This window comes from Micropterus salmoides, unplaced genomic scaffold (assembly GCF_014851395.1).
Source record: "Micropterus salmoides isolate LMB-PRFRI ecotype aquatic unplaced genomic scaffold, ASM1485139v1 Ms_hic_scaffold_16, whole genome shotgun sequence".
Lineage (NCBI taxonomy): Eukaryota > Metazoa > Chordata > Actinopteri > Centrarchiformes > Centrarchidae > Micropterus > Micropterus salmoides.
This window is the reverse complement of record NW_024040707.1, coordinates 4394190-4413322: the sequence shown is the minus strand read 5'-3', so window position 1 is coordinate 4413322 and position 19133 is coordinate 4394190. Positions and strand designations below refer to the sequence as shown.

Here is a 19133-nt window from a genome sequence, read left to right as displayed (position 1 = left end):
ATGGAAATAGTTACTAGTAACTATTCAAATAACAACTAGTATTTATTGAATATGTAGTATCTAAACAATAGATACTAGTAAAATGGAAATAGTTACTAGTAACTATTCAAATAACAACTAGTATTTATTGAATATGTAGTATCTAAACAATAGATACTAGTAAAATGGAAATAGTTACTAGTAACTATTCAAATAAGAACTATTATCTATTTAATATGTAGTATCTAAACAATAGATACTAGAAAAATGGAAATAGGTACTTGTAACTATTCAAATAAGAACTAGTATCTATTGAATATGTAGTATCTAAACAATAGATACTAGAAAAATGGAAATAGGTACTTGTAACTATTCAATAAGAACTAGTATCTATTGAATATGTAGTATCTAAACAATAGATACTAGAAAAATGGAAATAGGTACTTGTAACTATTCAAATAAGAACTAGTATCTATTGAATATGTAGTATCTAAACAATAGATACTAGAAAAATGGAAATAGGTACTGTAACTATTCAAATAAGAACTAGTATCTATTGAATATGTAGTATCTAAACAATAGATACTAGAAAAATGGAAATAGGTACTTGTAACTATTCAAATAAGAACTAGTATCTATTGAATATGTAGTATCTAAACAATAGATACTAGAAAAATGGAAATAGTTACTAGTAACTATTCAAATAAGAACCAGTATCTATTGAATATGTAGTATCTAAACAATAGATACTAGAAAAATGGAAATAGGTACTAGTAACTATTCAAATAAGAACTAGTATCTAAACAATAGATACTAGTAAAATGGAAATAGTTACTAGTAACTATTCAAATAAGAACCAGTATCTATTGAATATGTAGTATCTAAACAATAGATACTAGAAAAATGGAAATAGGTACTTGTAACTATTCAAATAAGAACTAGTATCTATTGAATATGTAGTATCTAAACAATAGATACTAGAAAAATGGAAATAGGTACTTGTAACTATTCAAATAAGAACTAGTATCTATTGAATATGTAGTATCTAAACAATAGATACTAGAAAAATGGAAATAGGTACTAGTAACTATTCAAATAGATGATGTCTGAACTGTAGAGCCCTATTGATGTCAATGGCAAAATCTGAAATGCGTTACTAGTAACTAAAAGATAGTTACAAGTAACTAATGGAATAGTTATTAATAGTAACTAAAAAGTAAGTAGCCTTCTAGTATTTAATCTATTATTACTAGTAAAATGGAAATGGTTACTTTTAAATAGCGACTACTAAGTTTTAAAGAATAAATGTTAAAAAGATTTGCCGACCAAAATAAAACTGTGTATTAAAAAAAATAAAATAAAAATAAAATAAAAATTTGTACGTCGTGTCATAAAGGGTCTCGCCGTCGTTACGTTTTTAGGCGTTACCCGTTACGTCAGGACGTCACCAAATCGGTTCTTCCGCTGCCGGTAGAGTGAACGTTAGCTGCCAAGAAGAAGAAGAAGAGAAAAAGCAGAAGTGGCAATAACGTCGAAACAATTACTGATAGGCTTTTTTTATGATACAGGGTTACAGCCGAGAAAACTAAACAATCGTGTCCAAGAGCTGTGAAAGTCAATCCACTCAAGGTAGGTTCAACGGCGCTTACAACACGATGTCATTTAACGTCATTTGTCGGCATGGGAAACGGCGGCTCTGTTAGCTAAGATGGAGCTAGCTAACCGGGATGCGACCGTTTGGCTGCCGAGTAACACCAACTAGCGCAGCACGCTTCTGTAGCTAAGACACGGTTTTAGTAGAAATTCGGACAAATCCAGCGCTTTCGATCCAACACTAAAAACAACGCGTGTCGCATTAACAGCTATAAGCTAACTGAAGCTAGCGAGGTGCCGTGGTGATTTTCAGGGCGGGGAAACACGTCTTACTGGCTGGGAGATAACCCCGGCTCACGGTTACAAGCCAGTGACAGAAACGTAGCTAATTAGCTACATCGTCGGTCGCCAATACAAGGAAATTGTCTACCAATTTAATCAATTGTCAAATGGTTGCTTGTGTGTTAACTGCTCCTGTAGTCTGCTGGGTCGCCGCACAGCTAAGCTAAGCTATTGATGGAGCTAATTGCTTGTCCAGTCGGCTAACCGTTAAGTTCCTCACCAGGGCCCTGTTGCCCTTAGCCAACTGGAATGAAATAGTAGCTAAAAATAGTTGGTAGAGCTCAAACTAACGATTATTTCATTATTGATTATTTTCTTAATTAACACTTCAGCCTATGAAATATTAGAAAATTGTGAAAAATACTCTCAGATACCATTTTTAGGTTGCTGTCCTGGCAACAGTCCTCAACCTCAATATAATACATTTACAACAATATCAAACACAGGGGGAATCAGAAAATTAGCACATTTGAGAAGCTGGAAACTGGTAATATTTGGTAATTTCATATGTTTAATATCTGAAACGATGAGTCGATTGATTACTGACAGTCGTTTTAGCTCTATTAAGTTATTAGCCTAATATTGTTAGTTGACCTGCACTTCATTTGTTGAGGAGTTATACTTTGAATCCAATACATTTGAAAGGAAATTGTTAGTTAGATGTTTAATATGTGTAACAGAGTGACAACGACAGGTAAAACCTCAACAGTTTATTTTATGAATCTGCAACATCAGCCCTGAAGTATCCCTTCATGTGATATTTGATTAATTGTTTCAGCAAAAATGTGAAATCTTGCTGGTTTCATCTTAAATGTAAGGAAATGCTGCTATTTTTTTGGTCAATTATGATGGTATCTGAAGAGTTTTTGGGTTTTGGACTGTTGGTTGGATAAAAGAAGCGCTCTGAAGACCTCACTTTGGGCCGTGGAATATTGTGATAAGAATATTTCAAATTTCTTTGACGTTTTATAGACTAATCGATAATCATGAAAATTATCTGCAGATTAGTCTAATGAAAATTATCGTTAGTTGCAGTATTAATATGTTAGTTCTCCTGTACTTCATTGTTGAGTTGTTATTCTTTGAATCCAATATATTTTAAAAGGAAGTTGTTAGTTGGATATTAAATATGTGAAACGGTGACAACGACAGTAAAAACCAACCATTTTATTTTTGTGAATTGGCATCAGTATTGTATATGACTTGTATAGATTGAAAATTCTCACTAACACATGACAGGATGCTTGTGTTATCTCTCGTTTAGATCCATGTACAGTTGTTCACTAAATTTGAAGAGAACTGTTATTCCTGTAAGGCCCTCAGGCTATTGCACTCAGCTGTTGAGAAAATAACTGACCGGGCCTGACCTGGAGATGATCCCAAGCTATGGATAAGGGCTTCTGCTGTACAGACTACAGACCTTATGGAGACACGCAGTCCTATGTCATTATATATCTGTATCTAATGATTAGAGTGTACACATAATTAATAATTTTGTAGTTTCTGACTTCTGTAATTGATAATACTGCTGTCATCCAGCAATATATGACTTTGGCTCGTCGTATTTCAAATTCTTAATGATTTTAAATTGTGCTTATTATAAAGTATTGTTTTGGGTGCCACCACATTTGGGTGTGCCTAGAGTCTTGTCTTCAGTGTAAAGTTATATCTGTTGATTGATTGGGGCCAGCCAGTGCAACTCTTTCCCTGTCAAGAAGCCAGGGGCCGGGCTCTATTGGGTTTCTAACTGCACCCAAATTCAGAATGAGATGTGAACTTGCTCATGTGATTAGATGTCTTGTGTACTATTTTATGGTGTTATCTAATGATTAGTTGATTAATTGATAAGTCAGAAGACAGAATATTATTCGAAAATGATTTTGATAGGGTAGTTGCATAATTTTTTCAAATGTAAATATTTGCTGGCTTGTCTTTTATGATATTAAACTGAATATTTTGGGGTGTAGGACTCTTGGGTCGCATGATAAAGGGAATGTGAAGATGTCAGCTTGGGCTTAAGGAAATTGTGATGGGAACGTTTTGTTAATTGTCTGAAATATTAAAGGCCAAATGATCAATAGAGAAAATACTCAGCAAATTAATCAAAATAATAGTTAGTTGCAGCCCCAGTGTTGCCACAAATAAAGAGTACATTATTTAAAAGCCACTTTAAATAATTTACACAAGTAATTTCCGACGTATTTATAATTTGCTCATAATAATGACAAAACATTACAGATGCAAATTAACTCTCTGCCGTCAGCTATGTACTGGTAGGCTTACATTGTCTGCTCTGACAGATTAAACCAGTCATCATGTAAATTCTTCTCTCCGTTTCACACGTGTCCTCTCCTCCGCAGACCGACAATGGCTGTGAACGTGTACTCGACCTCAGTGACCAGCGACAACTTAAGTCGTCATGACATGTTGGTCTGGATCAATGAATCTCTACAGATGAACCTCACCAAGATAGAAATGTTGTGTACAGGTAAGACATTTCTTTTCTCCATTTATATATTTTATTTCTAAATCTGTCTCTTATCATGGGTGCAACTGTAATGTTTAATTAACAGACAGTTGTAGGACCAGGAGATGTAAGCATGCGTGATTTTTTGCACGACTGTGTGACTTCACTAGTGTCTTGGATCAAGAGTCAGTCGTTGACAACGTGAGAATGGATCACTGAAGCATCTGTTTTTATCACATGAGCCAATAAAACATGCTCGTGAGCGATGTCCTGATTTAGTGCATTAGCATTTATGGTATTTATATTACCATACTTTTAATAAACATCGTGTTTGGCCAGGTGTTGGTAGTACAATTTAACATATTTAATGGTCACCAAGACCTTCAACATTAATTGTGGATCAAACCCCCTGCATGGTCGTTGCTGTCAGATATATTGGCTAACGCTGTTTCAAAGCGTGATGGAAGCCATCCTATGAAGTGCTACTATCCTACACTCCTTTGTTTCACGCCCATCTGCCTGTGCATGCGTGTGTAGTTCCTCTGTCTAGTTTGTTACTGTCCAAACCCTTTTGTGTGTGTAATTTAAAGGCGTGTCAGAACAGCGGATGCCGGCACAGCTGGCTTTAATCTCTGGTGGACAGATTCATTAGTCAACTGGATTTTTAGTTTAAGAGTTTGTGTCAAAATAAGTTTTATCATAGGGCTGCTCAAGGGTACTAAGTACTTTGGACAGCACACCTGAAAAACTGCCTTGGAAAACCCCAGCAGAAACAACTACCGTATGCTGGAGTGACCCAGATGCAAGGAAATGCCAGCAGATCGTGCTTCATCCAGCCGAGGGAACAACCACCGACCGACCGCACTGTGCCCGGTCGCTCCGCGATCTCCTGCCTGGCCTCCTACACTCCAACGCCCCATTCCCTCTCCGATACCTACAATGGGTTGTGTCGCTATTACAACCGGCGCGCTGTGAACAGTTGGTGATCGTTCCCTCTGGCTGGATGAATATTAGGTGTGATCCATGCACTGCTGCAGCTGGGGGCTCTTTGCAGCTGCAGCAGTGCAACTTTCTAAATTCTTCCATCTCACTGAGAAAAAGAAGACGGGTCGAAACGAAATTTGCTTTATTGGCATGAATGTTAATACACCTGTATTTCCAAAACTAAAGGAAAATACAAAAAAAACAATTTAATTCATATAGTTTGAATGAATAAAATTTTTTATTTCTAAGCTATGTATTGGATATAGAATAATATCTGATATTGTTAATATCTCTGTTTTCTTTCATTACGGCTGTGTCTCCTTCTCGCAGTGATAACAGCAGCCATCTCTGCAACGCTTGGTGGCGCCTTCCTTTCAAACATATTAAATACAGATGCTGTTGCATTCGCATGCAATTGCTTTTAGGCTTGTTAGATCAGATTGTGTGTAGTACATAAATGTATTTGCATGTTACCCTCCCATTACTTTGCACAATAAAATTGAAACACCACAAATTGCATATTCATTAAGGCAAAAGTAGTAAATGAACAACAGGTGCTATCTTGCACTTTTGAAAGACGTCATTCTCTGTGCACACAGATCTGTAGATCAGCTTACGTGTTAATTTGCTGGTGATATCAAGTTTGCACACGTTTTTGGTCACGCAAACCTTTAGTAAATCTGGCCCACAGTGTTTAGGTGGTGGTAATATTGTAGAAGGTAGTGAAAGAATAAGAAGCCAAGCTTTTCAAATGCATTACTATTTAAGAAACTCTTTTATTAATCCTACTCTGGAAAATGTAAGTGCTGAATGTTGTGTAAACACAAACAGCCATACAAGAACTTATAAAAGCAAAGAAAGTACAAGACTGTATTCAGTGTCACCTTTTGAGTCCATTTAAATCCCCTCTAGGAAAGGAGTTTTGGCATGGAGTGAATATTACGAAGAGTGTTGGGATGGCTTTTGTGTTTGTAAATACCGTTCATTTACCGTTGAGACAGGCAGCCAACTCTCAGCTACTGTTTAAAAAACAAAACAAAAACAAAACCGTAAAGTGTTTTGTTCGTTTTCTGTCCTGAGCCCTGTTTGTATTAATTTCTGTTCTGCTCTCGCATAGTCATAATTTGTCTTGTTTTTGGCATCCAATGATTCTAAACATGCAGCGCACACTCGATTTTTATTATTTTAGACATGCAGACTTGTAAAGTAATTTATTTTTTCCAGGTGCTGCCTACTGCCAGTTCATGGACATGTTGTTTCCCAACTCTGTGCCTCTGAAGAAAGTAAAATTCGGTGCCAAGTTGGAGCACGAATACATCCATAACTTCAAGCTTCTGCAGGTTTCCTTCAAAAAGATGGGAGTCGACAAAGTAAGTAGCAAAACTCGTCATCTGCACTCGTGTCAGCTTACATGGTGCACCCAATATAAGTGCCGAAGGTCTGGAAATAAATAAGACTTCTGATCTAGATTTCTGATATTAGAGGGCACTTCTAGGTGCTCGTTTACTCCACTAATACAAACCAGCAAACCATTTCATAATGTTTAGCCCTCATATGCTAAATGTCCTGCATGAAGCCGTGAGCAGTGGTGATAATACCCTGTGACGCAGGCACTGTACACGTGGTTTTCTATTTAACAGGAACGGCTCTGTTTAAGTTCACCTACAGTGTGATGTGAGCCTGTCACCTGCACTTCTTATCTCATCTGAATTATTTCATTTTTATAGGGAGTTCTGTTGGATTAAAATAATATATGTAAAAAGCAAGTTTATGCAAGGGTTTCTCGGGGACAAAATTTATTCTAGTGAGACTGTGGTCCCAGATTAACGTATGACAGGATAAATAACTCTCACATGGAAATGGCTGCAGGCAAAACAGCACAGATAAATTGGACTCCCATTGTCAATGAAATCATTTTTACCTTTAGACAGTATGATATGTATGGACATCTCACAGGAAGATGTATGTAGTTCATTTTCTCCCAGGATTGTACATATATCTCAAAGTTTAAAAAAAAAAGAGGCTGCTTCTTTCTATTGCTGCGTCACATTAAAAGCCTCTAAGTTTTAAATGTGGGGCAGCTGCAGGAATCACATTAATAGTGTCTTCACAGCAGCAGACTCCTCTAACAGCCGTCATCAGTAGCGCTGAAAATGAGTGAGCATGTTGCCTGGTTATGCAGGATTAGTGAGCACTTGGTCCAGATTACTGGGCAACCTGCCCACTCTTTCCAGTGGTGGGGGAAAACGCTGCAAATTTATTTACTGGATTACCATCGTTTCTCACATACGCTTCTGTCACTGTAGATAATAATCAGCTATCGAGTGTATGACGGTGTATAAAGGACTGTTAAGAATGTTGAAAACCAAATGTTTCATAAGTTTACAGCAACTGCTACAACAAAACGAAATGTCTTGAGCCTTGATCACCCTCTGTAGCTGTTAGAACAGAGCATTATAAAATATTTTAAGATTAACTTCACCAGTTGTTCCTTACTGCCACTTGAAATGCAAACTGAATCGCCCCCTCCCAACCAGCTGAGCTGCCTCTGCTGATCTGATCATGAGTCATTTTGGGGTTTTTTTTTTAGCACTTTGTCAGCTTGTCTGTCTCTTTGGATACTCTGCAAGGTTTCATCTGTCAAAAAGAAATGAGATAACTATTAATAGGTAGACATTTATAGTTGCTCAACTGTATTTTCAAACCCCTTTTTTTTTGTGCCACAAAGTGCATTAGAATCAAATCATATGTTTTGTTTAAAATAAACACTGTTCTGCTGCCTTGTATGTTTTCCCTGTACACTACCAGTCCCTTCCCTCTTCTTCTATATCAGGTTTTAAAATCTATTTGTTATTGCTTTAACAGCTTCTTGCAGATCTGAACACTTCATAATGTTTTGAGATTGTCAAAAAGCCAACAAAGATTATACAGGGCAGGGCAGATCCAGCCTAGTTATTTTGTTTTCAGACAGAACATGCAACAGCTTGCAGGACTATTGACAAAGCTGCCATAATTTATTCATGGGTCAGCTTCCTTCCTGCCGTCCATTTGTTTTGAAGACATTACTGTAGATCTGTGCACAGTTTGACGTGCCTGGGTTTTCATAGTTCGTTCTTGCAGATACTTGAACGAGCACATCGGTGTATTCATAGCTGTTCAGGGTTTTAATCCCTGGCTTTGTGTCAGCTCTAGACCCCGTCTTCATGCTTTGTGAGTGCATTGTCCCGTGATGTCAGCTTCCTCCATTGTTGAGTAATTGGGTTTACCGCCGAGCCTCGTCCACTGACTTCTTTTGTTGTTTACTGCTGCTCTTATTTGTCACTGCAGTTTTGAATTTCTGGCTTTTTAATGCGGTTTAATTAACATATTTTTTTGCTAGTGTCATATACAGTCCAGGCGTTGTTGGTTCATAATTTAGTTCCACCAGGTCAGTAGCTGCCCTCAGTGTCACAGTGAAGAATCTGCCACAATATGAGGAAAATGTGCGCTGACGAGATGATTTGCGTGTGCATATTAGGTTCCAACAACAGAGCTAAAAGAGAGTAAATATTAGACCTATATTCATCAGGTGACACACATGAATGATAACGTTCTGATGCTGCTGGAAGTTCAACATACCAAGTTAAAGTTAAAGAGTTCGGTAGAAAAATGTGCTTTGCAAGGTATTTAAAAAAACATAATTTTGATATCTGTACCAAAGCACATTAACTGTATTGACGTTGATGCTGAAAATGTAACGATACCAGCATGCTAACGACAGTGAAGCTACCAGCTGACGCCCTCCCAACACTCTGGTCTTAATTCTCTCGGTCTCTTTGCTTCCAGATCATTCCAGTAGACAAACTGGTGAAGGGGAAGTTCCAGGACAACTTTGAGTTTGTCCAGTGGTTTAAGAAGTTCTTTGATGCCAACTACGATGGGAAGGAGTACGACCCAGTGGAGGCGAGGCAGGGCCAGGACGCCATGCCCACACCAAACGTTGCCACGTCAGCTCTCAACAAGCCACCTAAAAAGGCCATCAGTCAAAGTCCGAGCTCTGGTTGGTCTAGTGGGTCAAATATTTGATATTTACTTTGTTTTCCTCTTGTTAATAACCGTCTCATCTTTGTCTCTTCAGCTCCCCAGAGGCCACCCGTTGCCAAGGTAGCGCCCAAGTTGGCTAACGTCAGTGCGAGGAAACCTGTGATGGGAGGAGGCGATGAGGAGAGGGCGGAGCTCATGAATGAGGTCAGCACGCCACCTTAAAACAAAAACAAAAATCACCAGCTGTACTGTACTATTACTATTGGAAAGTGAAATAACTTGTTAGTTTTACAACAAGCAAATAAATTATACTGCTTTTACATAATATTGTGTCTCGAAAGTGAAAACTTAACTGTTGTTTTGGCCACTTTTTTTCCTCCAAAGGTTGAGATCCTGAAATCTACCATTCAGGACATGGAGAAGGAGAGAGACTTTTATTTCGGTAAGCTGCGGAACATTGAACTGATTTGCCAGGAGAAGGAAGGAGAGGGCGACCCCACACTGCAGAGGATCATAGACATCCTCTACGCCACAGACGTGAGTTTCTGTTTTTACAAGACTGCAATTCCCCCTTTCTTAAAAAAAAAAAAAAAAGTTGAAGGTTGATTAAAATTACTCATCAGAATTGTAACCCCTCTACAATAGAAATGGTCCGCCAGGGCCTACATTGGTATTTTTGTTATTACGATGTAATATCTTGGAGTATCATTAATCTAAGCTAAACGATTATGTAAGTCAATAAAAACTCCCGCACACTGTCTAACTGCTGGCAACGTTTCGGTGCTAGAACTTCATCAGGCAAAATGACAAAAAGATTTTGCCTGATGAAGTTCTAGCACCGAAACGTTGCGCCAAGACAAAAAGTGCTCCAATATACATGACGGACGTCTTTCTGCCGCATGATGAATGAATGCTCTAGCTGTTAAGGTTTTATCGAACAGAATCATGCAAACAACGATCTCCCGCGGGCAGTTCAAGGCAATCCTCTGAACGCCACAGCACAGCTTGTACCGCATGTGACATAATGATGTCATAATGAGCGTATCTCATAATCGCAACCTGATGATGCGAAAGAAAGACACCGGACATTTTTTATTTTAGACAGATTTAAATGGGTTCATGCTATGTGTCCCACAGGCATGAGGTCTGTTTTCAAAGGGTTAAAAAGTACCACCGTTAATTATTTGTAAGACTCTGACTTTATTTTAAAGATTCCTCCCTTTCAGCCATAGATAATGGCATCAATTAAAAGCCGTTAATAAGCCAAAATATGGCAGTCCAATACTGAGTGTTAAGGTTTATATCGTCCTTAAAGGATAAATCTGGTGAAATTCTGTATTTTTGTTATTGTCAGTAGGTCACATTTATAAAGACCATACCCAGCACTGATGGTATCTACTAACAACTACTGATATCTCTTCTTCCTCTGAGCCATAGAGCTCCGTGTTTGTCTGAAAACTATTAATGCATGTATTTCTGTAAATGGCATCATAGAGTACGGTCTAGACCTGCTCTTTTATGAAAAGCGCTCAGAGATAACTGTTGTTGTGATTTAGCGCTATATAAATAAAATTTAATTGAATGTATTTGTGGGCTGTTTTTAAAGAAAATAAACTCTTCATTAGGATCCAGTGTGCTGAGAGCCAGCAGGGCAAGAGGGACGAAGTAACATATTGTCGATTTAGCCTTTATTCTTTTAAAGTATTCCCTGTAAACCAATATGTTTGGAGTTCACTGCCAGATTAAAGCCCATTTGCTCTGCTGCTAACAACTGCTGATGCCATTGTAAATTCCTGCAGAGGAATGGTATGCGGCCCGCTCACCGAGGCGCAAAGTCTTCAGCAGTACTTCTCTAGAAAACATGCAAAGCTCCTGTTCACATGTATTCTTCTGATCATTGCAAATACATTTTTGTGACAAAAGTTACAAGTAAATATCAAATCTCTTGTTTAGTGTGTGTTTGTAGTGTTGCTGCTGTGGAAATTAATTTGTTTTAATCAGACAGAAAGAAAGAAATGTAATTACTGATCAGGGTTCCCTCTTTTCAGCATGTTGTCTGTTCCTGTATCTCAAGGTCATTTTGCAATTTCCTTTTTAATATGAACTCACAAAGTATATCAGCTGCAAGAGGCACAAGAAGTTAATACAGCCCATCTGAAAATTGATTTCTTTATTTGAGGATCTGAGAGGAGGAGAAAAAAAGGTTGTACCGAACTGAAACATCTTTTAAGAAAAAAAACAAATGCATTAAAAGCTTTTATTGAAGTTTTCGATCCGAGGTTCGAAGGTGTTTCTGAGAGAGAGAGAGAGAAAGAGAGAGCAGCTGTGATTGAGCGAGCCTGAATGAAGAGAGGGAGCGGCCTTGGCGATGAACACAGTGAATCAGAGAAATAAAAGGAAAACAAACCTACGCCACCACAGCTGGACTCTAATTCTACAAATAATAACTATATTATTAACTAACTGTTGGTGCTGCGGTTCCTTCATCACTCCCAGACTAGTTTACTACACCTTGCTGCTATTTACTGCACTGCTGTTATTTGCTTGGAGACAATACTGCACTATAAATTTAATTTTATTTTATTTTACTTATTTCTGTATTTTTACTTTCTGGTCACTTTCTACTTTCTCAAGCCACCTGTATTTACTTCTCTGCCTGTGTGTGTTCCAACACCAGAATATCTCCCTGGCCATCAATAAAGGCTTATCTTATCTAGAGCTGCAACAATAATTAAACTGACTAGAAAATCAATTGGCATCTTTTTTGATAATTGAATTATCATGTAGGCATGTTTTTAATCAAAAACGCAAGATAATCTTTGGTTCGAGCTTCTTAAATGTCAGGATTTTATGTTTATGGGAAGTTTTTTTTTTTTTTTTTTTGCCTTACATGACAATGAACTGGTCATCTTTAGGATTTTGGACTGTTGGTCGGACAAAACAAGACAATTAAAGACGTCACCTTGGACTGTGGGCAATCATAAAGGACATTTCTCACTATTTTACACTTCATGGCCAAACTGTTCAATGTTCAAGAAAATAATCAGCAGATTAATAGATTGTGAAAGTGATTGTTAGCTGCAGCTTTCACCTTAAAGTAGGTCATTAGTAGGACTGTGCAAAAAAATCAAAACAGATGAGTATTGCAAGATTAATGTCCATGATACTGTGTCAATTTCCTAGCCCATTGTATTAATACATAAAAAAAAAAAAGGCTCTTTAACTGTTAACTTGCTAATGGACATTAGCGTCGCCATAATATAATCTTTACAGACTACACATTTTGCTTCATATGCTTAACATCCTGAACGACATAGTGTGCAGATACTTAGAGGCGTTTGTTTCCTGTGCTCTGGCTTGATCTGCTGCTACAGCACTCCACACTGACCCGCTACAGCAACCCCAGAGGGTCAATACTCCCAGTGGCCTATATAAATACTACTAGCTACCACTAGGTGGAGACATTGCATGCCAAGAAAGGGCAGCACAACGCTGTCTATAAACAGTTATCAATATAATGTGATACAAGTTGTGTTTCAGCTCTGTTTTAAAAATGGTCATCAGAGTATTGCAATGTATCATCGCATACCTTGATGCTTATTGTGAAGTCGTTGCTAAAACCACCTATTACGACGCCAGGTAACCAGTCCGTCATCACTACGTTTCAGACCCCTGTCTGAGTCCAAATAAAGCTCTCGCGCTCATCTCAACATTGTCAATGCACAAATGGTCCGTGGCGCAGCAAGGTTGGGAACTCCTTTTAATGTAACTGCTGTAATGTGTGTGTGTGTGTTGGTGCTGATTAGTAAAGTGTGTCTGGCTTTCAGACAACAAACCAGCAAGGCTCAACCGACATTGACTAATTTGGGGTTTTCTGGCTCCAAAGAGATGACGAGCTTGATGATGGCAAGTGTTGAATCCAAACTGCAGGTTTTTCTACAGCGGTCTCCGGTGCTCGTCATTTACATCTCCCTCCCTCTCTCTGTCTCCCCAGGAGGGTTTCGTGATACCAGATGCTGAGGAGCAGGAGGAGTTTTAATATTCAAGACTGCAAGCAACTTTTCTCTTTAGATGCGCTGGTCTACAAACCCACCTCGAGATCCTTCCTCAAGCCACGACAGCCAGTTTGGTTTTATATCCGACGCCAAACTGGATCTCAACTTGTGGTCCCCTCACCTCACCCTCTCCCCTCATGATCCCCGAATACCAACCTGCCGGACTTCTCTAGCCTTCAGCCGCCGAAACATCTTTAATCCACAAAGCCTCGGTCACCGCCTCTACTTCCTACACACCTGTCACTCTGCCCTCACCCTCACCTGTAACCCCACCCCTCCCCCAAAACCAGATTGTGCAGTACACATCTGGTTTTTGTAATGGACTTCAGTGTGAAAAAACACTGTGATGTTCTCTGTGAGCGTGTGCATGTGCGTGCGTGTGTGTGTGATTGTATGTGTTTAAAAAAATCAATTTGAAACAAATCAAACGTGAAGAACCTCCTCTGAAGACCCGGCTGTCAGTTCACTGATCACTTTGTCCCACACTAACCCCGTCAAACACGGCCGCCATTTTGTGCCTCTCCTGTTGACACTGAATAATTAACTAATTTGCATGAAGATGAATTGAGGCAAAGGAACAAAAGCACACACATAACAGTTAGTTTAGCCTCAATTTGAACCAAATCCAAAGTGTATTTTCGCCACTATTGGCTGCAGCAGGCTTTCAGAAGCACTGCTGACCGTATTTGCCAGTCGGATGTAGCCGATATGTGTCTAAGCAAAGTGAAATGAAGAGAAGGCAACCTGCACACGTTGACGCTGAAGGGCTCAGGGTTTTGTTTGGGACAAGACAACAGTCGGGTCTTCTCTTGGCCTTTTTTTCTCCAATCTGTTACTAATCGTCGCCTTCATCCTGATTTTGTCCTGTTCAGCTGTAGAAGAGCTTTTTGTAAATGTATGCTACTGTTTTATCACATTGCCCCCCCTCCCCCCCAACCACAACCACCACATTGTATTTCCTTTTTTTTGTTTGTCTTGTTTTACATGTTTTGACACGTTTTTTTTGGGACGCCTGTCAGTCATGCTCAACTACTACATTTGTTTTCTTTTTAGGTTGAGTGTTTTTTTTTTCTCCTTTCTCACCCTCACTGATCACTTTGTTGGAAAGCTTTCTGCTCGTGTGAAGAAACTTGTTTTCCCAGCTGCAACAACAGAGAAAGAGGGCTTTCGGAAAGCGGTTGCTGTTCTTGTAGCAGATCAGTTGTCTATTTTATTTCCACCCACGTGCTCCCACTCGACCTTAGTGTCCACATTTCAAGCCTCCTGAACGTCTTAATCCCAGGAAAGTGGCTTTCTCATTGAGTCTGTGTGTTGTTGTTTTTTTTAAAGCTTTCTCAGACGGCAGCCTTTTGATCAACACGCGGATGTTTAGTAAAAAGATGAAAAAAAACAAGTCAATCAGCAGTGATTGTTCTGAGCGACTGTTTTAAGGCACATGCACTGTTTTTATACCAGTGGTCCTTACTCGGCCTCAAGCCAATATAAAAATAGTTCCTGAAAGGCGACGGAAAATTGAACACTGTGAGCTCTGACCGTGGCTGAAAACCACATGTAGCTGACCACAGTCGAGACGACCGTCTGATACCTGAGCTGAGCGGCTCGTCCGGTGGATTCATGAATCTTCTCTGATTTACAGATATTGGATTTTGTTTTTCCCAAAGCTGTTAAATGTGGGATCAATTAATTATAAACTTGCAGCACAGAAGGCTTATTCCTTTTTGGGAATGCAAGACAGGTGTCCCCCCCCCCCCCCACACCCTCCCTTTCCTCTCCATTTTCTCCCCCCTTATTGACCAATTTTAATACTAGTATTGTTAATTGTGGATCTAATTTGAGACCAGTTTTTCCACTGTACTTTGTAAAAAGATATTTGCACCTCATTTGAAACAACACAGTGGTGTTGATTCCACATAAACTCTGTTAACGGCAACATGTTGGAATACATAACTTTATCAATGGCCTTATTCAGAAATACATTTTTTTCATAACATTTTTCATAACTTTATTTTACTTCAATGTAAGTCTGCTGTTTTTTGGGGCAAATGTTTGTACTGTTAGTCATATTTTTATGTGTTCTGAAAATAAACAACATTGGAGGTATTTTGGACGAAAGCTAAGATGTGTCAGGGTGCAGCAGAACGCCTGTCTTCCATCAAACACTCTCACACACAATCTCAATTTATCTCCGGTGAATAATTTGTTTCTCGTGCCGCCTGTTCGATGAAAAGGTGCAGGTTTGTCTCCACAGTGATCTAAATGTAGACTCACAGCTGCAGACTCACAAAGTGTACTCTGTAGAATTAATTTAAAAGATGTTTTGGCTTTGGGCTGATCAGCAGCTGATCCATCAGTGACTCGGACATGCAGATATTTAGTGTTACAGCTACACAAAAAAAACCTCTCAAGCCTTTAACAAACACTGCCGCAAGTATTTAGGTTGAATGTTGCACAAAATCAGACGGTGCCTGGGTATTAGGTGTTTTGTATTTCCTGATAGTTGCCTTCAGTAAAGAAATACATTCAGAATTTATACCTTTTTTTTTTTTTTTTTTTTCACACTTTGAACCAAGGTGTTTCTTGCTTCTTAGTCACAGTCAACCTTGTATTGTGGTGATGTGCAAGTTCAGTAACTTATGTTTTGCTGTTGTGTGCCTGTACTTTTCCAGCGAGCTTGATATTAAATCTAACTGAGGTGACTGTTGTGACCGACTTTCAGCTTGAATTTGAGCGTTTTCGCACTTGTTTTGGGTGAACGCTGCAGGACTCGTAGCTTATTTTACTCATAGTCCCCCAGTTTTGGGGAAATGATCATACATACAGACGAGTCAACCAAGTTGGTCACCTCTTCAGTCTTAATCTGGCTGCAATAAAAGCCTGATCGAGCATGATCTGGAAGACATTTGGCCAAATATTAAAACTTCATTTAGGTTAACTGATCCTACACTGTTTGGTTTCCAACAACCTGAGGTACTGTGTATAATAAGGGCTCCGTTTCCTGATGTAACCCAAAATTAAAGCTGAAAGTCAGAACTTTTAAACTTTTACCTGAAAGTTATTCTTTAATTTCAAATCTAATGTGCTGGAATATTAAGGCAACGTGACAAACTGAGAAGGTTTAGTGTTTCCCAAAATACTGCTTACTGTCAGGATCATCTGTCAGAGAAAAGTGCTTAAACAAAGGCCTTTTAATAAATGGAGCTTCCCAACAGGCCTGCACCTAACGTCATTATCGATTAATCTGCGGATTCTTTTCTAGATTAATTGTTTAATCTATAAAAAGACTTATCACAGTTTCTCTAATCCAAACCTATATTCAAATGTTTAGTTTTTTCTTACAAATGGTCCAAAACCCAAATATATTTTATTTATAATAATATAAAACCGCATCGTCACATTTTAAAAGCTAGAACCTTCAAATGTTTGGCATTTCTGTTATTCATATTATCAAAATGAGTAGACTAACTGATGCCCTGATAGCTGAAACGCAACCAAATAGTTGAAAGTTAAATTGATATTTGTTAAAACATTTCTCATCTCCACACAAAACTGTTAATACCGAGCTGTTAAGGACCAGACTTCTTGTTGCAAAAGGCTCAACTTTTCTTTACAAGAGATCCTGGTGGTAAGACAGTTAATTTTGGAGAAACCCATTCATGTTTGTTAAGTTTGTCAATGCCAAGACGAATCGTAGCATCCTGAGGACAGACCCACACTGCAGGACTTTTGGGGGAACCACAGCGTAGATACTTCCCTACTGTGAGCCTTCTCAATGCAGGAACACCTGAACACTTGAAACTGTAGACAGAACAGCAACGATTCGAGCAGTTCGTGAAGAAGTGCTTTGTGTTATGCAATGTTAAAGGGGGAGCAGATGTCCCCCCTTTACATAGTGGCCTCTGTACTGAACCCAGTGCCAATGGAACCTCCTCCCTAATGATCTGTAACTGTTTTTTCTCGTTATGTCTGGAGAGGTTTTGACAATCGCCTGGTTTTCGCAGCTTCAAGACGTTTTCCTGAAAAGTCATTGAAAGTATTTTTAAGTTTTGTGTCGACTCCTGTCTGGTTTAACGATGGTAGTAAAATGTGCTATTGTGAGATTTTACTGAGAAGGATCGTGTGAGGTGTTTAAAAAAAATTTGCTGCAAGAGTTTTGGGACATTTTCAGCGACACACAAACGCACACCTGAAAGAGTTATGGCCACTCTGGGGATCCATAACTATTATCTCAAAACAATCGTGACAGATTAAAATGGGGGGATAAAAGCAACGACATACGTGTAGATGCTCAGTTTGGCTGCAGGTGTGAGTGTGTTTGCAGAAAATGTCTGAGCAAAGTGCGATGGCTATAAAGGTAACGATGATGCTTCTTGTGACCTCTGACCTCTTCTCCCTCAACGATCAGTGCCGATAAGATGCTGTGGGCCGAGTTTCTTCCCCTCTCTGTCTCCTGTTTCTGCTGGACTTTGATGTGTTTCTTATACTCTGGTAAACTCGATTTTCTTCAATCAAGTTTGGTACAGACAATAAAACAGTATTTCCACTGTCGACACTGGCCTGTGTTTGTTTGTTTTGATTGAATGTCTGAGTTCCTCTTTATGTACACATCAGCAGTGTGAGTGCCATGAACGTTTTGTCCAAACCTGTACATCAGAGAGAAGCACGAGATGTCAAACTCCCAGATACAAGATTAATGTTTCTGCGTTAACAAGACTGTGAGGGATACAGTTTGCAGTATACAGTAGTATGCCACAAATCTGAGGCAGGACATTTAAAACTATTATGATAAAATCTTTTTTCAGGCCTTTATAAAGTAAATATCTTCAGAGAAAAAGTTGCAGGTATTTAGTCACAAACCAAATTATGGGTACGAGGCATTAAAGAAAGCAATAATCTCCACATCAATTTGAAAACCAGCACAGATTTTAATGTTTTAAAAAAAAGATTTTAATTAACCAGTATTGTCAGCATAATTTTTTACATTTTGAGCACCTCTTTTTTTTATGTGTGTAATATTTTGAGATTTGTTTTCTTTTTATTCTATGGAATATGTTGGTGTGTGTGCGTGCATGTTAATGTGCATGTGCCTGTGCCTGTGCGTGTCACCTGCAGGTGGCGCCAAATATCTTTGACAAATCCTCAAAGATTGGTGGGAGGCAGTAAAATTTAAATGTTGATGAACAATTAAAAGATCTTTTTGAGAACTATCTCTTCTAAAGCCGTCACATAAATGTAGTAAAGTTTTTCCCCTCTTTTAATGTAGTCAAGTAAAAGTGCAAAGCCTCACAAAATATTCATTTGGACTGCCAGCACTTGTACATGATTAATCAACTTCAGTGGAAACAGAATGTGTTATGTTCTACTGTACTGTTGTTTTGACAGTAATTGCCTTTTTTGTAATAGATTTGTTTTGCCTAATTGCTTCTGTAATTACTTAAGGATGCAAATACTTTTCCAAAACAAAATTCATCTCTCTAATTTATCTACATTTATTTAAAAAATAATTACATATGTATATAATGTGTGTGTGTGTTATATATATATATATAAATGTTTAATATAAAATGAGACTGTTCATACGAAGCATGAGGCAAATCAAATGAACATGATTACATACAGAGACTAAAGTTAAACAAAGAGATAAAAGCAGTTGTTGTGAATCACACATGATCCTTCAGTTCAGGCCTGCAGTT

The 19133-nt window shown here is 38.5% G+C and overlaps 1 protein-coding gene across 3 annotated transcripts; it reads left to right on the top strand.

Moving 5' to 3' along the window:
• The first annotated feature begins 1438 nt into the window (after positions 1-1438).
• On the top strand, positions 1439-17988 carry LOC119905249 (microtubule-associated protein RP/EB family member 1-like). 3 transcript variants are annotated; one of them, XM_038722064.1, is made up of 8 exons: positions 1439-1608; positions 4275-4402; positions 6590-6735; positions 9191-9404; positions 9483-9592; positions 9773-9925; positions 13216-13294; positions 13383-17988. In XM_038722064.1, the coding sequence occupies exons 2-7, from the start codon at positions 4282-4284 to the stop codon at positions 13249-13251; spliced, it is 780 nt and encodes a 259-aa protein (XP_038577992.1). In that variant the 5' UTR covers positions 1439-1608; positions 4275-4281; the 3' UTR covers positions 13252-13294; positions 13383-17988. The 3 variants fall into 3 exon arrangements, with proteins under 3 accessions (XP_038577992.1, XP_038577993.1, XP_038577991.1); XM_038722065.1 differs by lacking the exon at positions 13216-13294 and having other exon boundaries at positions 1440-1608; positions 9191-9392; XM_038722063.1 differs by lacking the exon at positions 13216-13294 and having other exon boundaries at positions 1440-1608.
• Positions 17989-19133: the final 1145 nt, after the last annotated feature.

Excerpts from the sequence above, each read along its gene's own strand:
- LOC119905249 (XM_038722063.1), top strand. The coding sequence starts at position 4,282 with ATGGCTGTGAACGTGTACTCGACCTCAGTGACCAGCGACAACTTAAGT. Across the intron at positions 6,736-9,190 it reads AAAAGATGGGAGTCGACAAA|ATCATTCCAGTAGACAAACT; the intron begins GTAAGTAGCAAA and ends CTTTGCTTCCAG. Across the intron at positions 9,405-9,482 it reads CAGTCAAAGTCCGAGCTCTG|CTCCCCAGAGGCCACCCGTT; the intron begins GTTGGTCTAGTG and ends TTGTCTCTTCAG.